At 44.1% G+C, this 16844-nt stretch overlaps 1 protein-coding gene across 1 annotated transcript in view; it reads right to left on the minus strand.

Moving 5' to 3' along the window:
* Positions 1-16844, minus strand: part of ABCB10 (ATP binding cassette subfamily B member 10) — a 32867-nt gene that overhangs the window by 11572 nt on the left and 4451 nt on the right. Inside the window, exons 2-7 of the mRNA XM_039241276.1 lie at positions 12869-13069; positions 11844-12046; positions 7920-8054; positions 6854-7000; positions 5229-5364; positions 595-690 (exon numbers count right to left, since the gene is read on the minus strand). Coding sequence (XP_039097207.1) covers positions 595-690; positions 5229-5364; positions 6854-7000; positions 7920-8054; positions 11844-12046; positions 12869-13069 — 918 coding nt within the window. The remainder of the gene's footprint in view (positions 1-594; positions 691-5228; positions 5365-6853; positions 7001-7919; positions 8055-11843; positions 12047-12868; positions 13070-16844) is intronic.

The following is a 16844-nucleotide window of genomic DNA, read 5'->3' on the forward strand; positions in this document are numbered from 1 at the left end:
TCTGTCTTCCTCTCCCCCACTCCGCCCTCACCTCAACACAAACATCAAAAGCACCACCTAAGGCAAATCTGGTGGACTGGCCAGGGCCCTTTCCATATGCACCCCTGGGGTGGCAATCGCTTCCTTCCCGCTGATGCTGGTAACACATTAGCTGCAGGACCGGCACCTTGCACGGTCAGCCCCCATGTTCCAGGGTCAGTCTTCGCCCCGCAGTGGCACCTGGCGCCGTCCTTCTCTCACCACCTGCCCCTCTGGTCACCCTTTCCATGCTATGTGGCAAGGACAACATCCTTGTCATGCTCATCCTTCACAGGTAGAGCTGGTCTAACTGCCCAAAGCCACATTTTTAAAAACTGCTTATTAATTTATTTTGAAAGAGAAAGAGAGAGCAAGCAAGCGAGGGAGAGACAGAGAATCCCAAGCAGGCTCTGAGCCACCAGCACAGAGGCTGACACAGGGCTCAAACTCATGAACTGTGAGATCATGACCTGAGCCGAAATCAAAAGTCAGATGCTCAGCCACCTGAGCCACCCAGGTGCCCCCAAAGCAACATCTGTTTAATCCCAGCAAAGAACAAACCCATGGGAGACTCACCGTTAAAAGGCAGTTGAGGCTTTCTCTCAAGGAGCTCCCAGAGGCGCCCCCCGGCACCCAGCCCTTTCATCAGCTCCGAGTAGAAGGAGCTCAGACCTAAGCACAAGAAGCAAACATACCCATCACCAGTGGCAGGAAACAACCATCTGCTACTCCTAGCCCTCTGCAAATAGTAACGGTAACTTGCTTTTAATATAAAACCTATTAACTTTCAAACAGGATTTGAGGCAACTACTTGGGAATCTGTACTCAAAGATCTCATACCCTTATTTGCCTTCAGCTTCTCCTCCTCCAATTTCCCTGATTTCTAATAAAGATTTAATGTCTGATTGGGAATTTACAAAGGCACACAGCCATCGTAATCAACCACTGAATTAGAATCACAACGTTACAGAGAGAATCTACCTAGTCAAAAAACATATACACATAAAATAGAATGCTTACTTAAAAGGAATATAAAACATCCCAACATTCATTTTAAATTCACATCCATAAAACTCCCCCTTTCAGGCATTCAACAAATACAAATTTTACTACGTTAAAAACTGAAAAGGAATTTGAAGTGTCAAAGTCAATGTCTCTTTTTAAAGTCACCTTTGTTTTTTGTTTTTGTTTTTATTTACTTTTTTATTAAAAAAATTTTAATATCTTATTTATTTTTGAGAGAGAGATAAAGACAGTGTGAGCAGGGGAGGGTCAGAGAGAGAGGGAGACACAGAATCTGAAGACAGGCCCCAGGCTCTGAGCTGTCAGCAGAGCCTGACACGGAGCTCAAACCCACTAACTGTGAGATCATGACCTGAGCCGAAGTTGGATGCTTAACCGACTGAGCCACCCAGGCGCCCCTGTTTGTTTTTTAAACAGGCTCTACACTCAGCACGGAACTGAACACGGGGCCTGACCTCAGGACCCTGAGATCAAGAACTGGACACTTAACCGACTAAGACACTTAGCTGCCCCAAGGTCACCTTTGAACTATGCAAGTAACTTAAAGCAAACTAATTCTAAGTACATGAGGCCATGTCAACCATAAAAACATATACTTGTAACCTTCAGTAGGGATGCCACAAAAATGCAATTCAAATACTCTCTCTAAGGTATTTTTGTGCATTTTTTGTGGAAATTTGTGCAAGAAACAGTGGGTTAAACTCTTCAGGTTGAATTAAAAGTGCATTGGGCCAAAATAGATCCAGATAAATATAATCCACTCATCTTTGACAAATGAGGAAAGGCAATTCAATAAAGAAAGGATAGTCTTTTCAACAAATGGTGCTGGAAAAACTGGACATCCATGAGCAAAAAAAAAAAAAAAGAATCTAAACAGACCTCACACCCTTCATAAAAACTACTCAAAATGGATCACAAACTTAAATGTAAAAAACAAAACCATAAAACTCTTAGATGTTAACACAGGATAAATTCTAGATGACTCTGTGTTTGGTGATAACTTTGTAGATACAACACGAAACACATGATCCATGAAAGAAAGAACTGGTAAATTAGGCTTCATTAAAACTAAAAACTTGTGCTCTCCAAAGAGAATGAGAAGACAAGCCACCGACAGGGAGAAGATATTTGTAAAAGACATATCTGACAAAAGTATCCACAATATACAAAGAGCTCTTAAAACTCAACAATAAGAAAAGAAGCAACCCAATTAAAAAATGGGTAAAAGGCGTGAACCCAACCAATCCAAAGACCTCACTAAAGTAGTTCTACAGATGACAAACATATGTAAAGATGCTCCACACCACTCGTCATCAGGGAAATGCAAATAAAACAATGAGATACCACTGCATACAATCCCCAATCCTCACAACACCCAAAGCTGGTGAGGAGGAAGAGCATAGGGAGCCCTCATTCACTGCTGGTGGGAAAGCAAAATGGTACAGGCAGGCACTCTGGAAGGCCGTATGATCTGGCAATCTCATTCCTTTGTGTTTACCCAGAGGAGGTGAAACTTATGTCTGCACAAAAACCTGCATGTGGATCTTTATAGCATCTTTATTCATGATTGCCCAAAGTTGGAAAACATCTAGATGTCCTTCAATATGTGGATGGATAAATAAACTGTGGTACATTGGACAATGAAACATCAGTCTGTGCTAAAAAGGAAAGAGCTATCAAGTCCTGAAAAGATACAGAGGAAGCCTAAATGGCATCTACTAAATGAAAGAGGCCTATCTGAACAATATGACGCTCTGGAAGAGGCAAAACTATGGAGGCGATAAAAAGATCAGGGGTCGCCAGGGGTGAATGGCAGGGAGGAATAGGCAGGGCAAAGAGGATTTGTAGGGTGGTGAATGTACGCTGTGTGATACTATGGTGATAGATACATGTCCAAACCCATAAAATATACAACATCAGTGAATGGAATGTAACCTATAGACTTTGGACTTCGGCTGATAATCACGTGCCAGTGTTGTTCTGTCAATTATAACAAATGTGCCACTGGGGTGGTGGATGCAATGGGGATGCTGTGCTCTTATAGAGGCAGGGAACATGTGGGAACTTTCTGTACTCTCTGCTCAATCTTGTGGTGAACCTAAAATTCCTCTTGAAAAAATATTCTATTAATAAAAAAAGAAAAAAAGAAGAAGGGAAGGAGTTGGAGGTAGTTCAACATAGTGGAAAATAAAAACAAGACAAAATGGCCCTGGAGAGACAACATGCAGTCTGCCCCTACGATGGAGTATTATTCAGCCATAAAAAGGAAGGAAGGACCAAAGCAAGCTACAATGTGAGTAAATTCTGGAAACATGCTGAGTGAAAGAAGCGAAACATACAAGGCCACATATTATGGGATTCCTTTTATGTGAACTGAAGTAAAGACGTGAAGACACGAAGCAAACTGTGCCCCCCACTAGGGCTGGGGGAGGGAAGGATACGGAAACAGACTGCTTAATGAGTATGGGATTTTCTTTTGGGGGGTGCCGAAGAGATTTAGGAACTAAGGGGAGGTAGTGGTTCCACAACACTGAATGTACTAAATACCACTGGACCGTAGACTTTAAAAACGCTTAATGTTATGTGAGGTGAATTTCATCTCAATAAAAATAAATAAGAAACAAGATATTGGGGTTCACTAGGAAGATGTAAGAGCATTCTCTGGTACAAAACAAACAAGCATGGCTTTCTTGAAACAGTACTTCTGACCATCTCTCAGCAAAGAATGTATGTGGAATTTGTTGTATTTGTTTCAGAAAGCCAAGTTACCCCAAAATCTCAAGCAGAGACAAAGCCTCGGCAGCAGTCTCTGTAACCGGGGCAGGGAAGTGACTCCTGGTCAGTCACCCAGTCCACTGGGTTTCCAACCTACTTCTGTACAAGACACAGCTGCGAACCTGTCAGGGCAGAAAGTAAGGCAGGGAACAACCCCCAAAACCAAGGGAGCTTCTGGCAGATCAAGTACGTTGGCGAAAAGCAGGCGGGAAGAGCAGAGGGACTACGAAAGATCAAATCAACCTGTGGCAGAAAACGTAAGATTGGGGGAGGCTGGGGAGGGCAATAGACTGTAGTTGAGTGTGGAATGTGAATGGAAAGGCCACAGAGAAGGGGGTGGTAATAGGTAAATGCACTCCCGGGCAGGACAGGAGACCCAAAGGAACACGACCACCCAGGTGTGAGACCCTGCAGCCCAGCAGGCTCATCCCAGGCATGGAGCCGCATCACTGGGTCCTCCTGAACTGACCCTCCGACTCCCCAAGTCACGTAGCACTCTGACCGGTCTACATCGGGCTTTTCTTCAAAAGCAGCCACTAAAACGCTCTTCTCAGGGATCTCTGGAAATCTCCACCCGTAAAATATCCTCACTCGCCTGCCAGTGTCTAAGGAAGCCTCTACCTTTAACCCTTAAAAGAAGTCTTGGGTTGAGATGACACGGTGGGATTCCAGAGTTCCACTGACCGGACCTCAAGCTATTTACCTAACCTTCCCATCTCCATTTCCACATTTTCACGGAGGGAGGGAAACAAAACGCAGGAAGTCATTTGCCCCCTGTTGGCTGGGCCTGCGGGAAAAGTAGCAGAGGAAATTTCCACAGCTCGGTCTCCGTGGACTTGGCTTCCTTTTGTCCAAGAATGAAGGACGGAAGCTGGACTCTGAGAGATTCTCGACTAAGGCAAGCAGCTCTGTTTCACGCACTTTCTGATGTACACTGAACAACTGCTCATCAGTTTTGAATGTGGTTGACTTTGTACAAAAGGAATTTTATTTCACCGTGATTTGTCAGTCGTGAAACTACCACAGCCACGGGGCTGCAGATTTTGTGTGCTCACCTGTTCAGCACTGTCCTTCCTTCCACCTCCCCTCACCGCCTCCCGGGACCAAAGCAAACAAGCCGCCTTAACATGCATGTCAGAAAACAGGGCTCCAGTATGACCCTGAGCTCAACGAGCTGCAAGGGGCCTGTGAAAATCCTCACCTTCCCAGCCAAGGAACTGCTCACCTATGTGGCAAGATCACATTCGTATCTTTATTTCCTCTTTCACAGTCAAGCTGGACTAACATGCTAGGAAATGTGTTTTTCAGTTCAGTTAACGGATGAGAGGTGGTGTAATGGAAAAGTTACATTTTTACTTCAGAAACGATCGGATTTTTAATTTGTAACTCGCAAGCCTATTTAAGTTATATACCTCCAATGCTTAATCCAACCCAGAAAGCATACATTAGGAAGGAAGAGAGTTCACCCACGGTCATGTGGGCACTGCCCATCAGCAGCCCTCCTTTGTACAGGACAGAAAGCACAATCAGGTTCCCGGACAGCCCCGTCTGTCAAATGAAGAAAACAGACACCTCAGATAGGAACCAGAGACCTACGTGCAAAAAGCATAAACACAGCCTATAGCTTCTTTTTGGCATTTAACTATCACAACAAGATGTTTCCAAAATACTAACCATTTTCATATGAATTTCAAATAAAACAATGCTTTGGAAATATTGCAGTATTGAAGGAAATAATCTCTTCAACATGGAAACCTAGACGTGAAGTCACCTATCAGTTTCCTGTTTCACTCAATCTACTCAGTCTGCAAAGGAAAAAAACAATATTAAGGATTCCCTCCCTAACGACAAGACAAATGCACAGCTAGCATATGCATTTATGTACCTTTAAAAAATTTTTTCTAGAGTTTATTTATTTTTGAGAGACAGAGAAGAAGCAGGAGAGCGGCAGAGAGAGAGCGAGACACAGAATCTGAAGCAGGCTCCAGGCTCTGAGCTGTCAGCACAGAACCTGATGTGGGGTTTGAACCCACAAACCAAGAGATCATGACCTGAGCTAAAGTCAGACGTTTAACCAATGAGCCACCCAGACACCCCGTGTTTATGTATCTTAATGCGATGCCCTGAGCAAAGGCTAGACAAGAAATTGGGGTGCTGCTCTCTGATCTGCCTCGAGCTTTGTTAGATGTATGGTCTCTAGTAAGTGCTGCTCCATCTGGGCCTCTGTTTCCTCTGTGTACCTACATCATGACCATTATTGAGTCACCTCGGAAGTTCTCTCTCACTGGCAGATGCTTTGGGTTTCCCCTCCTGGCGATTTTCTAGTTCAGTGTCATATTTGAGTTCATTGTGATCAACGTGATCAATTTTTTCAAACTTCTTTCTTGAAACACACTGAGGTTACTTTGGTTAATCCTCAGTGGGTCGCAAGCTGCCTGCCTCAGAAACAACTTAGAGGCCTGTTAAAACAGATCATTACTGGGGCGCCTGGGTGGCTCAGTCAGTTAAGCATCTGACTCCTGCTCAGGTCATGATCTCTCGGTCCATGAGTTCAAGCCCTGCATCGGGCTTTGTGCTGACAGCTCAGAGCCTGGAGCCTGCTTTGGATTCTGTGTCTCCCTCTCTCTGCCCTCCCCCACTTGTACTCTGTCTCTCTCTCAAAAGTAAATAAATATTTAAAAAAAATATGAAAACCACACAGATTGTTGCTGGCTGCAGCCCCAGAGCAATGGATCTGTAGGCCTGGGGTGCAGCTGAGGCTCTACACTTCCAGAGAGTTCCCTGAGGAAGCGGACACAGCTGGTCTGGGCCGTGCTGAGGGTCTGCCTGCCCGCACACTGGGCTGGTCTCATCACCCAGCGCTGCTTAGTCACATGTAGAGATTTCCTCTTATTTCACAAAAACAGTTGATGAACTCTCAGACCTAGTCTTGAAGTGGAATAGAATTATTTTCTACTTGTGGCAGAGTCAAGGGAATAAAAATCTTTCTTGGTCATAATATCCATTCTTTGCACTCTTTCCAAAATGATCTACTTACTGCTCCAAAGAAGCCAGCCCGAGCAAATGCCTCTTTCTTTGCTAACTGCATCACATCGTCCACTTTGCTGGCGTATTTCTCTATTTCTGTTATTTCTTTCCCAAAAGCTCGAACGGTTCTTATATTTCCAATACGTTCCTCAGCTAGCTGGGAGAATAATAAAGACATTTCAGGGGAGGAAAGTCACATTTCAAGATTTCTAGAAGCAAAGTCAAAATGGGGCTCTCATTTTTAAGACGCTAAAAATAGGTTAGAGAGCAGAGTATATGAATAATTTTATTGGTTGGAAACAAATATAGACCTATACATATACACACCATACAACACCATACATATGTAGGTAGAAAGGCAAACGGGGTGGCTAATAGATACTGAAATACATATATTTTTAAAGTTTATTTACTTTGAGACAGACAGAGAGAGTACAAGTGGGGTAGGGGCAAAGCAGGGGGCGCGGGTAGAGAGAATCCCAAGTACCCTCTGTGTGGTCAGTGCAGAGCCGGGTGCGGGGCTCAAACTCATGAGACCGTGAGATTGTGACCTGAGGCAAAATCAAAAGTTGGACGCTTAACCAACTGAGCCACCCAGGCGCCCTGTGAAATCCATTTTTATACAGAGAAAAAGATAGACTCCAAAAAGGTCAATAACATTCATTCTGAGAGACAGTTATATGTGTTATTTTTTCTCTTTATGGTTTCAAGTTTTCAGTTATAAATGAACACCCATGTTTTCTGTAACATGAAAATATAAGTTATTTTTAGTGTTTAAAAACTACAATATTGGATAGCATCTCAAAGCTTTACTTATTAATTAACGAAGGACAGAGTGTCATGCAGAAACTATTTTCAGAATATAATTAGCTTTTCTATCCTATAAGAAACAGTGATGGTAAAGAACTAAGGAGTTTGTACAATGTTTAGTCAAGTGGGATCTACTTCAAGATGTGGGTAATATCCTTGTCTAGAAGGCAGAGTATTTTAGGTTTCTAGGATCTTGAGGGTGAACTTAAGGAAAAGTTAAGTACGTTTTTGAAAAGCCAGAGACCACATGGGGGAGAGGCTTTTACCTGAGTGGTTTGTGCCAGAGAATCTTGCATAACCTTGCTTAGCTTCTGTAGATAACGTCCGTAAATCACAGCAAGGATGGATATTGGAGGCACCACACTCAAAACAAAAATGGCCAGATGAGGGGAGACAAAAAACTGTCAAAAACAAAAGCCAAAAGATGTTAGGTGCTTGTTACATAGAGTAGCAAGACATTTTCATTATCTACTACAGGGGTGTGTGTGTGTGTGTGTGTGTGTGAGAGAGAGAGAATTAACTGGCAGGTCTGAAGGTGCCATCTCAAAGTTGTACATCCTGTGTCCGTTGAACTATTCAGACACCTTCAAGCTTCATAAAACTCCATGAGTGCTGAGCACACCACACAGGGGTAATAATGACAAAGGTGCTGGAGAAAGTATGGAAATATTTTACCCTCCAGTGCTGGACCATGGCCGGTGCAGTGTGCTACGTACATTAGACTGTGCTGTTCAACCACAGAGGAGGAGAAGCAGGAGCGGAGTGAAGGGAGGAGGCCCATGCGGCTCCGCGCTGACCAGGCCACACCAGGAATTCTGTATTCAAGTCTGCATCCCCTCTAAGGCCCTGAGCCACCAGAGCAATGTGTCGCACTGAAATGACCAAGAAGGCAAAGCCACCACAAAACTCCATATCAACTGACAATCAGATGACAGAGGACTCAGCAGGGGTAGGATTAACAAGTGGAAGAAGAGCTGGAGCTGTTTCCTGGGCTCAGAGGACTGAAGCCTCAGCAGGAGGGATGTGGGCTCAACATGAGAAGCTTCTAACAACTGGAGCTTCTCAAAGAGGAGATAATCAACTTCTATAGAAATAACATAATGGGTTTCCTGTCAACCCTGCAATTTGGTGATTGGATTTTAAATGGCACTAGCATCTCTTCAACAAATTGTTAAAATCTGCCAAATCTCGTTTGCACAGGAAAATAGCATAATCAGCATAAGGCTTTCTTAAAATGCTGAGGAAAAGTTGCAGACTGAAATGTACAGTGATAAATGGACCAGCCAATCATTCATTCATTTACTCCTCTAACAGCCCGTTACTGAATGTCACACTGTCCCAGGCACCTGGAGAGAGCTGACCCATGAGGAGTTTTATCAGAGTGAGAGCCAGGTAGCAGGCGGGTAAGAGAGAAAGACAGAGAGGATAATTTCAGGTGACACACAGTCTTGGAAGAGCAAGTGCACAAAGGCCCTGAAGCAAGAATACGGTTGGCACCTTTGATCATTGATGGACTGATCTACCCTGAGCAGTCAGGTCGCCAGTAGGCCATGTGCAGGGGCAGTGATGAAATCAAGGCAGGCCTCGCAGTGCTGGGGCCTGAACACGACAACGCTCGGGCAAACCACCTGCATGGGATGTCCCATGCGGGGGGGCAAGGATATCCATCAGAATGTCTCACACTCACCTACCTCTCTGTGCTCTGGTTCTATGCTTGGTAATAACTCTGATGCCTAACACAGGGTCCTGTCACCAAAAAGGAGCATTGGAATAGCAGGAAAACACCTCTTAATGTAGGAAGGAAGATCCTGTAAATTACTAAATTTGCAGTCTGGTATAGACATTATTAGGTTCTTGTGAGCAGGCTTATCAGAGGTCAGGTCCAGGGAACTTCTGAGAAACTAAGAATACTTTTGTTCCTCCAGGGCTAACGACTGGGTCCCATAGATCATGCCACCTCATGAGGCTGAATGATGGTGTCCCCCCAAAATTTATGTGCTGAAGCCTTAACCCTCATGTAGCTGTATTTGGAGACAGGGCCTCTAAGGAAGTAATTAAAGTGAAATGAAGTCATAAGGGTGGGGCCCTGATAAGATCAGTGTCCTTTAAAAAAAGGGACACCTAAGAACCTGCACTCTCCACACAAGCACTGGGGAAAGGCCATGTGAGCACATGTCAAGATGGCGGCCACCTACAAGCCAATAGAAGAGACCTCACAATGAACCAACTTGGCCACCACCTTGAGCTTGGACTCCAACCTGTAGAACTGTAAGAAGTCTCTGTTGGTTATGTCACCCACTCTGTGGTACTTTGTTCTGACAGCCTGAGCAAACTAAGGCCCTTTCTGATTAGCCATCGGACTTAACTCAGAACTGTCTGAAACTGTTACAGGAAGGCGTTCCCAACTCTTCCTGAGCTCCAGAACTATCAATATTTAGGAAAGATGCTTTAGTGCATGATGGGTCTTCTGGAGAAGACATGGGGTTTCAAAGCGGCTTTCCATTTCATAAATCAGATCTTACCGGCTCAGGATGGCAGTGCGTCCTTCTGCTCTGGACTGAGCGCTCCGTGGACGCAAAGAGGGCAAAAACCCAAGTCTTCCACTTGGGAGATGGGATCAATGAGAGTCTCCACTCTAGGGATCCAGGCCTGCACTGCTTACAATGACAGGGCCACATGACTACTACTAATCACTATAAATGTAGCTAGTGTAACTGAGAAACTGAATTCCTAAATGTGTTTACCTATAACTAAAATTTAAATTTAAAAATCAATATTCCATTTCTCTTCAGTTACTGGTCAAGTTTTAGGTATATCTGGAAAACCTGGTATGTCAACCTGCTTTTTACAGTGGCAAATTTTATAAAATCTAAATACAGACAATATATTGCTGGTGAAAATTTAGCATCCAGGTTCAGATGCTCCGTGAGTATAAAATACACATTGGGTTTTGAAATCTTAACATGAAATAATAGTATTAAATATCAGATTAATAATTGTTACAAAAATTATTGTTGAACTGATAGTTTGTTATATCGGGTTAAATAAAATACATTAAAATTAATCTCATCTTGGGGACACCTGGGTGGCTCAGTCAGTTAAGCATCTGATTTCAGCTTATAGTCTGTGAGTTCAAACCCCACATTGGGTTCTGTGCACAGTGGAAAGCCTACTTCCGATTCTCTGTCTCCTTCTCTCTCTGCCCCCCCCCTTTCTCTTGCCCTCTCTCTCTTAAAAATAATAAATAACATTTTAAAAATTAATGTTATTTCTTTTTGCTTTTTAAAATATGTCTATTAGAGGGGCTACTGGGTGCTTAATCGCTTAAGTGTCAGAGTCTTGATTTCAGCTCAGGTCATGATCTCACAGTTCATGGGATAGAGCCCTGCTTTGGGCTCTGTGCTGTCAGCTTGAGATTCTGTGCTTGGGATTCTCTCTCCCTCTTTCTCTCTGCCTCTCCCCTGCTTGCATTCTCTCTGTCTCAGAATAAATAAACAGCGTTTAAAAAATAATAATAAAATCTAGCTACTAGGAAATTTAAAGGTACCCATGTAGTTTGCGTTACATTTCTAGAGGCCAGCAGCACAGGTTTGAAGAGAGGGGTTTGAAGGAGTGAGGCAAGCAGACATGACGATGCTCCAGCCACCCAGTTAAGGCAAGAAAGAAAGAGGCTGTGGGAGTAGAGAGAGCTCACTTCAATGGAGTGCAGACCTACTTGTGCACAGAATAGAATTTACCCTCTTCCTTATGAGAAGAGGAAGGGAAACCATCCCTTGGTATTATCAAGACAGCAATGGACCTTTACTGCATTTTTTGGTGGGGGCTGGGGGGCTGGTAGACTGTAACTACCACCTTTCCTCTAACACACAGCTTGGCACCCAGAAGGCTCCTTCCACCTGTTACTGTTTTCTGCAATGTTCTTTCACATGTTCTTAGAAAACCCAGGCAATAATGTAATGTTTTCTAAATGTTAATAGTCCACGCTCCAGATAACAAGTCATCCCAGACAAATAAAGGTTGCAGGCGGCCGCACAAGAGGAAGCAATCCCCATGTGCCCTGTGGCCTCTGTGGCAGCACTCCTGGCTAAGTGGCTCACAGGGTGATGAGGATAGCTCATCCCCTGACTGAGAGGCCCGGCAATGGCCAAAGCCCTGACCAGAAGGCATCGACGCCAGTCGGGCTGACATACCATCATGCCAATGCCAATGGAGGCCTGGGCCCCAGCCCTGAGCCCATCCGACAGGTTTTCGGTCACCGAGCGCCCCAGGAGTGCGGTGTCTGAGGAGAGGCGGTTGATCAGTTCTCCAGTGCGAGTCTTGTCAAAAAAAGCAACCTCCTGCCTCAGAACAGAGGAGAATAACGAAGTTCTCAACCTATTCACAATGCGCTGACCTGCAAAAGCAAACAGGGATGACATCGGCTTGGGCGAGGCCAGCTAACAGGCAGCGGCTCCGGCCGCTGCGGTCACCTCCTCCGAGCACACCTAGTGCCCCGTGTCCACCTGGCATGCTGACATGCACGCACCGGTGACGGGCCTCATTTCTCTCAGGAACCGCACAGGGACGTGGATGTGGAGGAGGGGGCACTGTGATAAAACAGAAGACCCCTGAGAGATGCATGAAAGGTACCATTTACAAATGAGGTCTCACTGCATTAACTTCCCCAAAGCTCATTTTGTTCCCCCTTGACAATCCTTTTCCATCTGAGCTCTCAAATGGCAAGAACCGGTTAATTATTTGCAGAGCCTTTTATTAGCTGAGTGGCGAGCAGCCGACCTCGCGTCGGGCACCCCGGGCTCTGTGATTTCTGTGGTAGCCACCAGCCCATTAATAGCCAGGCCTCATCGCGGAAAGGCTGTAAAACACCACCGCGCCGGTGCCTACTGAAGGGGAAACACAAACACGGACCAGATAAGCCGTCCACGACTCCCTGGGGAAGGCTCGGAACTCCAGCCTCCTGCCCACGGGAGGAGCAAACCTGCCACCAGACAGGCAACTTCCCTCACCCCCACCCATGTACCAGGGGGGTTGAGAAGAGAGTGCCTAAGAATATTCGTAGCTCCAACATCTGGCCAGACCTGGGCTTTTGTTCCTGCTGGATGTGACTATGGGAAAAGAGGAACCAGGGGCCTAGAGCACATGAAACTCAACCCCATGGGTCCTGCACTACAAGTGCCCTGGAACGCCTCGCTTGGCAAGATGAGGGCCCTTTTACCTGAAGTCTGCATGAGGTAGATGCGAACGGCATTGGCAGCGGCGCCGCACAGGAACACACCGCTGAGTGCCAGGCAGAGGCGGGTCAGGTGGTAGTTGTAGTCCATGGTAGGGTTTGTGTAAATGACATCGATGATCTTTCCCAGGAAGAAGGGAGCGGACATGGTGATGACACTGGACATGGCCAGAAACCCAACTGCGGCTAGAAAACACAGGCAGCTCTCAGGTCCCGGAGGAGCTTTGGCAAGGGGCAGGGTGCCAAATTCACCATGCTTCCTTCCCCAAGCAGCTGTTCAGAGCGTGTGCTGCTCTCAGGTGCTGGGGGTTTCCTTCTTATAGCTCCTGGGCCCTTGACTAAAGGCAAGAACCCAGGGGCTTCTAGGGACAGAACGGGTACAGTGACTGATCATATCCCAGTAGCCAGATAAAATGACTTTTGCTTTTACGCAGGTTTGATCATGTCTTCCTTGCCAGGAATATCCAAAAGCTAACTATGAAAATCTGGAAATCCATTCTGGCCTCCCTCCCTGCCTTTTGATCTTGGTGTTCATCTCAGATGACATGTTTCCTACATTCATGCTATATGTGGTTATTCCCTGGCGTCTGAACCATATCTTTGCTTGAAGATCAAACAATGCAGATAAATCTCTGAATTATGTATACTATTTCAAAACTTTAAATAACCTTTGGAAAGCAGTTACTTTCATCCGTTACACATGTGATATGTTCCTTCTTAATCTTATCGCTTTGGGGAATAGAGCACCAGAATACCAGCACGACAGGACAATAGATAGTAACACAATTGTTCATACATCTAAAAACAGTGGGATAGAGTCTTAACAGAAAGGAAAAAATTGAGAAAATCCAATCAGGAACGACACATAAAACAGATAAGTACATTCACAATGAGGGAATGCAAATCTACACTACAAAGATACGAGTTTTCACCTACTGGATTGGCAAAGATCAAAGAGATCAATAACACACTGTGCTGGTGAAGCTGTGGGAAAAGAGGCATTTGCACTGTCAGTAGGTGTGCAAAGCGGTACAACCGCAATGGAGAGTGATGCGATCATATCAGTTAAAATGTGAATATACATTCCCTTTGATGCAGCAATTCTACCTCTAAGATTTTAACTCCTACATATACTCCCCCAAGTGTATGCAAAGCATGTACACTCACGGGTGTTCATTACAGCATGACTTATGCCAGCAGAACATCCACAAATGGGGAACAAGTTAAATCAATAAAGGAGCATTTATTTTATGAGTATTATAGTCATTAAAAGGAATGAGGCAACTTTATAGGTATTGACATCACCAAGATACACCATTAGTGAAAACAGCCCAGGAGACAAATGTTAACATTTTCTTGTTGGTTTCTAAGTTTACGTACAGACAGGACATCTCTAGGAGAATAAATGGAAGCAGGTAACAGAAGTTCCTTCTCAAGTCTAGGGTAACTGAGGGGGCAGGGTATGTGCCACCCCATACCTTTTGAGCTTGGTCCTATTAGGAACCCAGTCCCACCACTACAGAGTCTATGGCAAGGCTCCTAGATGAACACAACATGGACAGAACCCCAGGAGATGGGAGCTCTCACACCCCGCAAATAGCAATTGCTTCTCTTTGTGTTTTGCCTAATGCTAACACTGCAATTGAAGGTTTTACTTTCACGTAACCTTAATACAAATAATATAGATTGTATTATTTATGATACCAAGTGTCCATCCACAAATGAATGAATAGTGTGGTGTACACACACACACACACAGAGTGGAATATATTACTCAGCCATATAAAAGCACGAGGGCTTGCCATTTGCTATATGGATGGACCAAGTGGGTATTATGCTAAGACGTCAGACAAAAAAAGATAAATACCATGATTTCACTTACATGTGGACTATAAAAAACAAAACAAATGAACAAACAAAATGTTTTAGACTCTTAAATACAGAGAACTGGAGATTACCAGAGGGAAGGTGGGAGGGAGTACTGAGAAATAGATAAAAGATATTAAGAGGCACAAGCCTCCAGTTATAAAATAAATAAGTCACAGAGATGAAAAGTACAGCCTAGAGAATACAGTCAATAATACAGTACTAAGTGCTGTTTGGTGACAGATGGTGACTACACCTATTGTCGTGGGCACAGAGTAAAGGGCAGAATTGATGATTCAATATACTATATACCTGGAATAAATACAACTTTGTACATCAACTATACTTCAATTAACAATATATATTTTTTTGTATTTAAAAAGGAACAAAGAAAAAACTCAGTGCCAATGATTATTTAGTTGCAGAGCTCTAGGCAAAATGGGAGCCTTCTAAGTAGGGAACGTTTCCCACAACGGTTCTCTTCCTTCCTCAAGACCTCCTGACATCTTGTTCTGGAGAAGACTTACTCTGACAACCTTCTTGAAAATACAAATACCCAGCATTGCCTGCCTCACTCCCTCTTTCTTCTTCTCCTAGCACTTGCCACCTTCCGGCATTCTAAACTAACTGTTTCATTTGTTTATTATCTACTCTGCATTAGGACACAAAAGATTTTTGTCTGTTTCATTCATTGCTATACCCCCACTGCCCACAGCGACAGACACACAGGAGAAGTTCAATAAGCATCTGTTGAATAAATGAACAAATAAATTGAACTGTGGCGAAGAAGGCACAAAAGTCTATCAGACCAAAGTTCCTCAGTTAGCCTCCCTAGGAATGGAAGATCTGGCACCTCATGGAAATGACTCTCTGCACAGAGCTAGAAAGTTCTTGTGATTGGCTTAATATCGCACAATCACAATTTAACTGAATAATATGAACCTGGCCAAGGGCCGTTTTCTTTTGATGTAAGACCTGGGGTCTTGTTTCAAAATGCCACACTCCTGAGGACAGAGCCCAGGGGGACTGAAAGGCCACCAGGCACAGAGAACATTTACTGGGGGTTCTGCCCAGCACAACCTCAGAGCACTGGTGTGCTCCAGAGGCATCCTAAGGAGCGAGGGATTAACCTGAGAGGGCTTTCTGCTTCATCTGTCATCAGCAGCTCGTCTCTCCAGTCCACTCTTTCTCTCTGGCAGATGCTTCCACCGGTGTAATGTATGTGAAGTGCTAGAAGGGTCCACTTCTCCCTCCCTCCTCCAGTCTTCCAATTCAGATTTCTGATTCCAAATCAGAATCTGTAGTTCGTGAACAGAATGCCCATGATTAGATTCTGAAGCCTAGTTTTGACACAGTGAAACTAATGATTACAAAGTGGAAAGAATTTAGTTGAGTCCAAACTCTTTCCAGGTATCCCTTTTCCATAAAAAAAAAAAAAAGATTATCAGCTTGTTTTATTGCTATTGTGTCTTTCTCCTACAAACTGAACGTAGACAAAAGTAAAATAAAATTTTTTTTCAGTTTTCAGTTAGATGGATTCTTTTTAATGGAGGATTTTCTACATACCGTTATCTTTAACATTAACGAATATTTTAGATTTGAACCAGAAGTATCAGTCTAGATTCCTCCCTAAACCCAACATGCCAAGTAGACTGCAATCTCTCTGAAATTCTTCTCTAACTTTTTTCCATCTTGCCTGATGGGATCCCGGCAACTGTTATGTATCTCTTGACAGATTTCTTCAGGTATCTTCCTATTAGCCTTGTTCTACTGAATCATGGCATCCAAAAAGTGAAAGAAATACTCTGCAAAGGAAGGAGGGAAGAAACCCTAAAATGCAGAGGTAACTCATGAAAGCACAGAGGTGTGGGCTGGGTGGAAGAAGCTGGGCAGCATGGCCACCACCTGCTGGACATGTTACCAATCATATGTCCAAGTTATGAAACAATGTGTAACAACATAAAAACACGAATGAACCCTATGATGATCATTTACTTTTTTTCCCACTTAGTTCTTTTAAAATCTAGTACGCGCTTTCCTCTTAAATCAATGCTAACACGTTTCACAGCACAGCCACAGAACACTAATGCTTTCT

This window comes from Hyaena hyaena, unplaced genomic scaffold (assembly GCF_003009895.1).
Source record: "Hyaena hyaena isolate Hyena2069 unplaced genomic scaffold, ASM300989v1 scaffold_193, whole genome shotgun sequence".
In the NCBI taxonomy this organism is placed as follows: domain Eukaryota; kingdom Metazoa; phylum Chordata; class Mammalia; order Carnivora; family Hyaenidae; genus Hyaena; species Hyaena hyaena.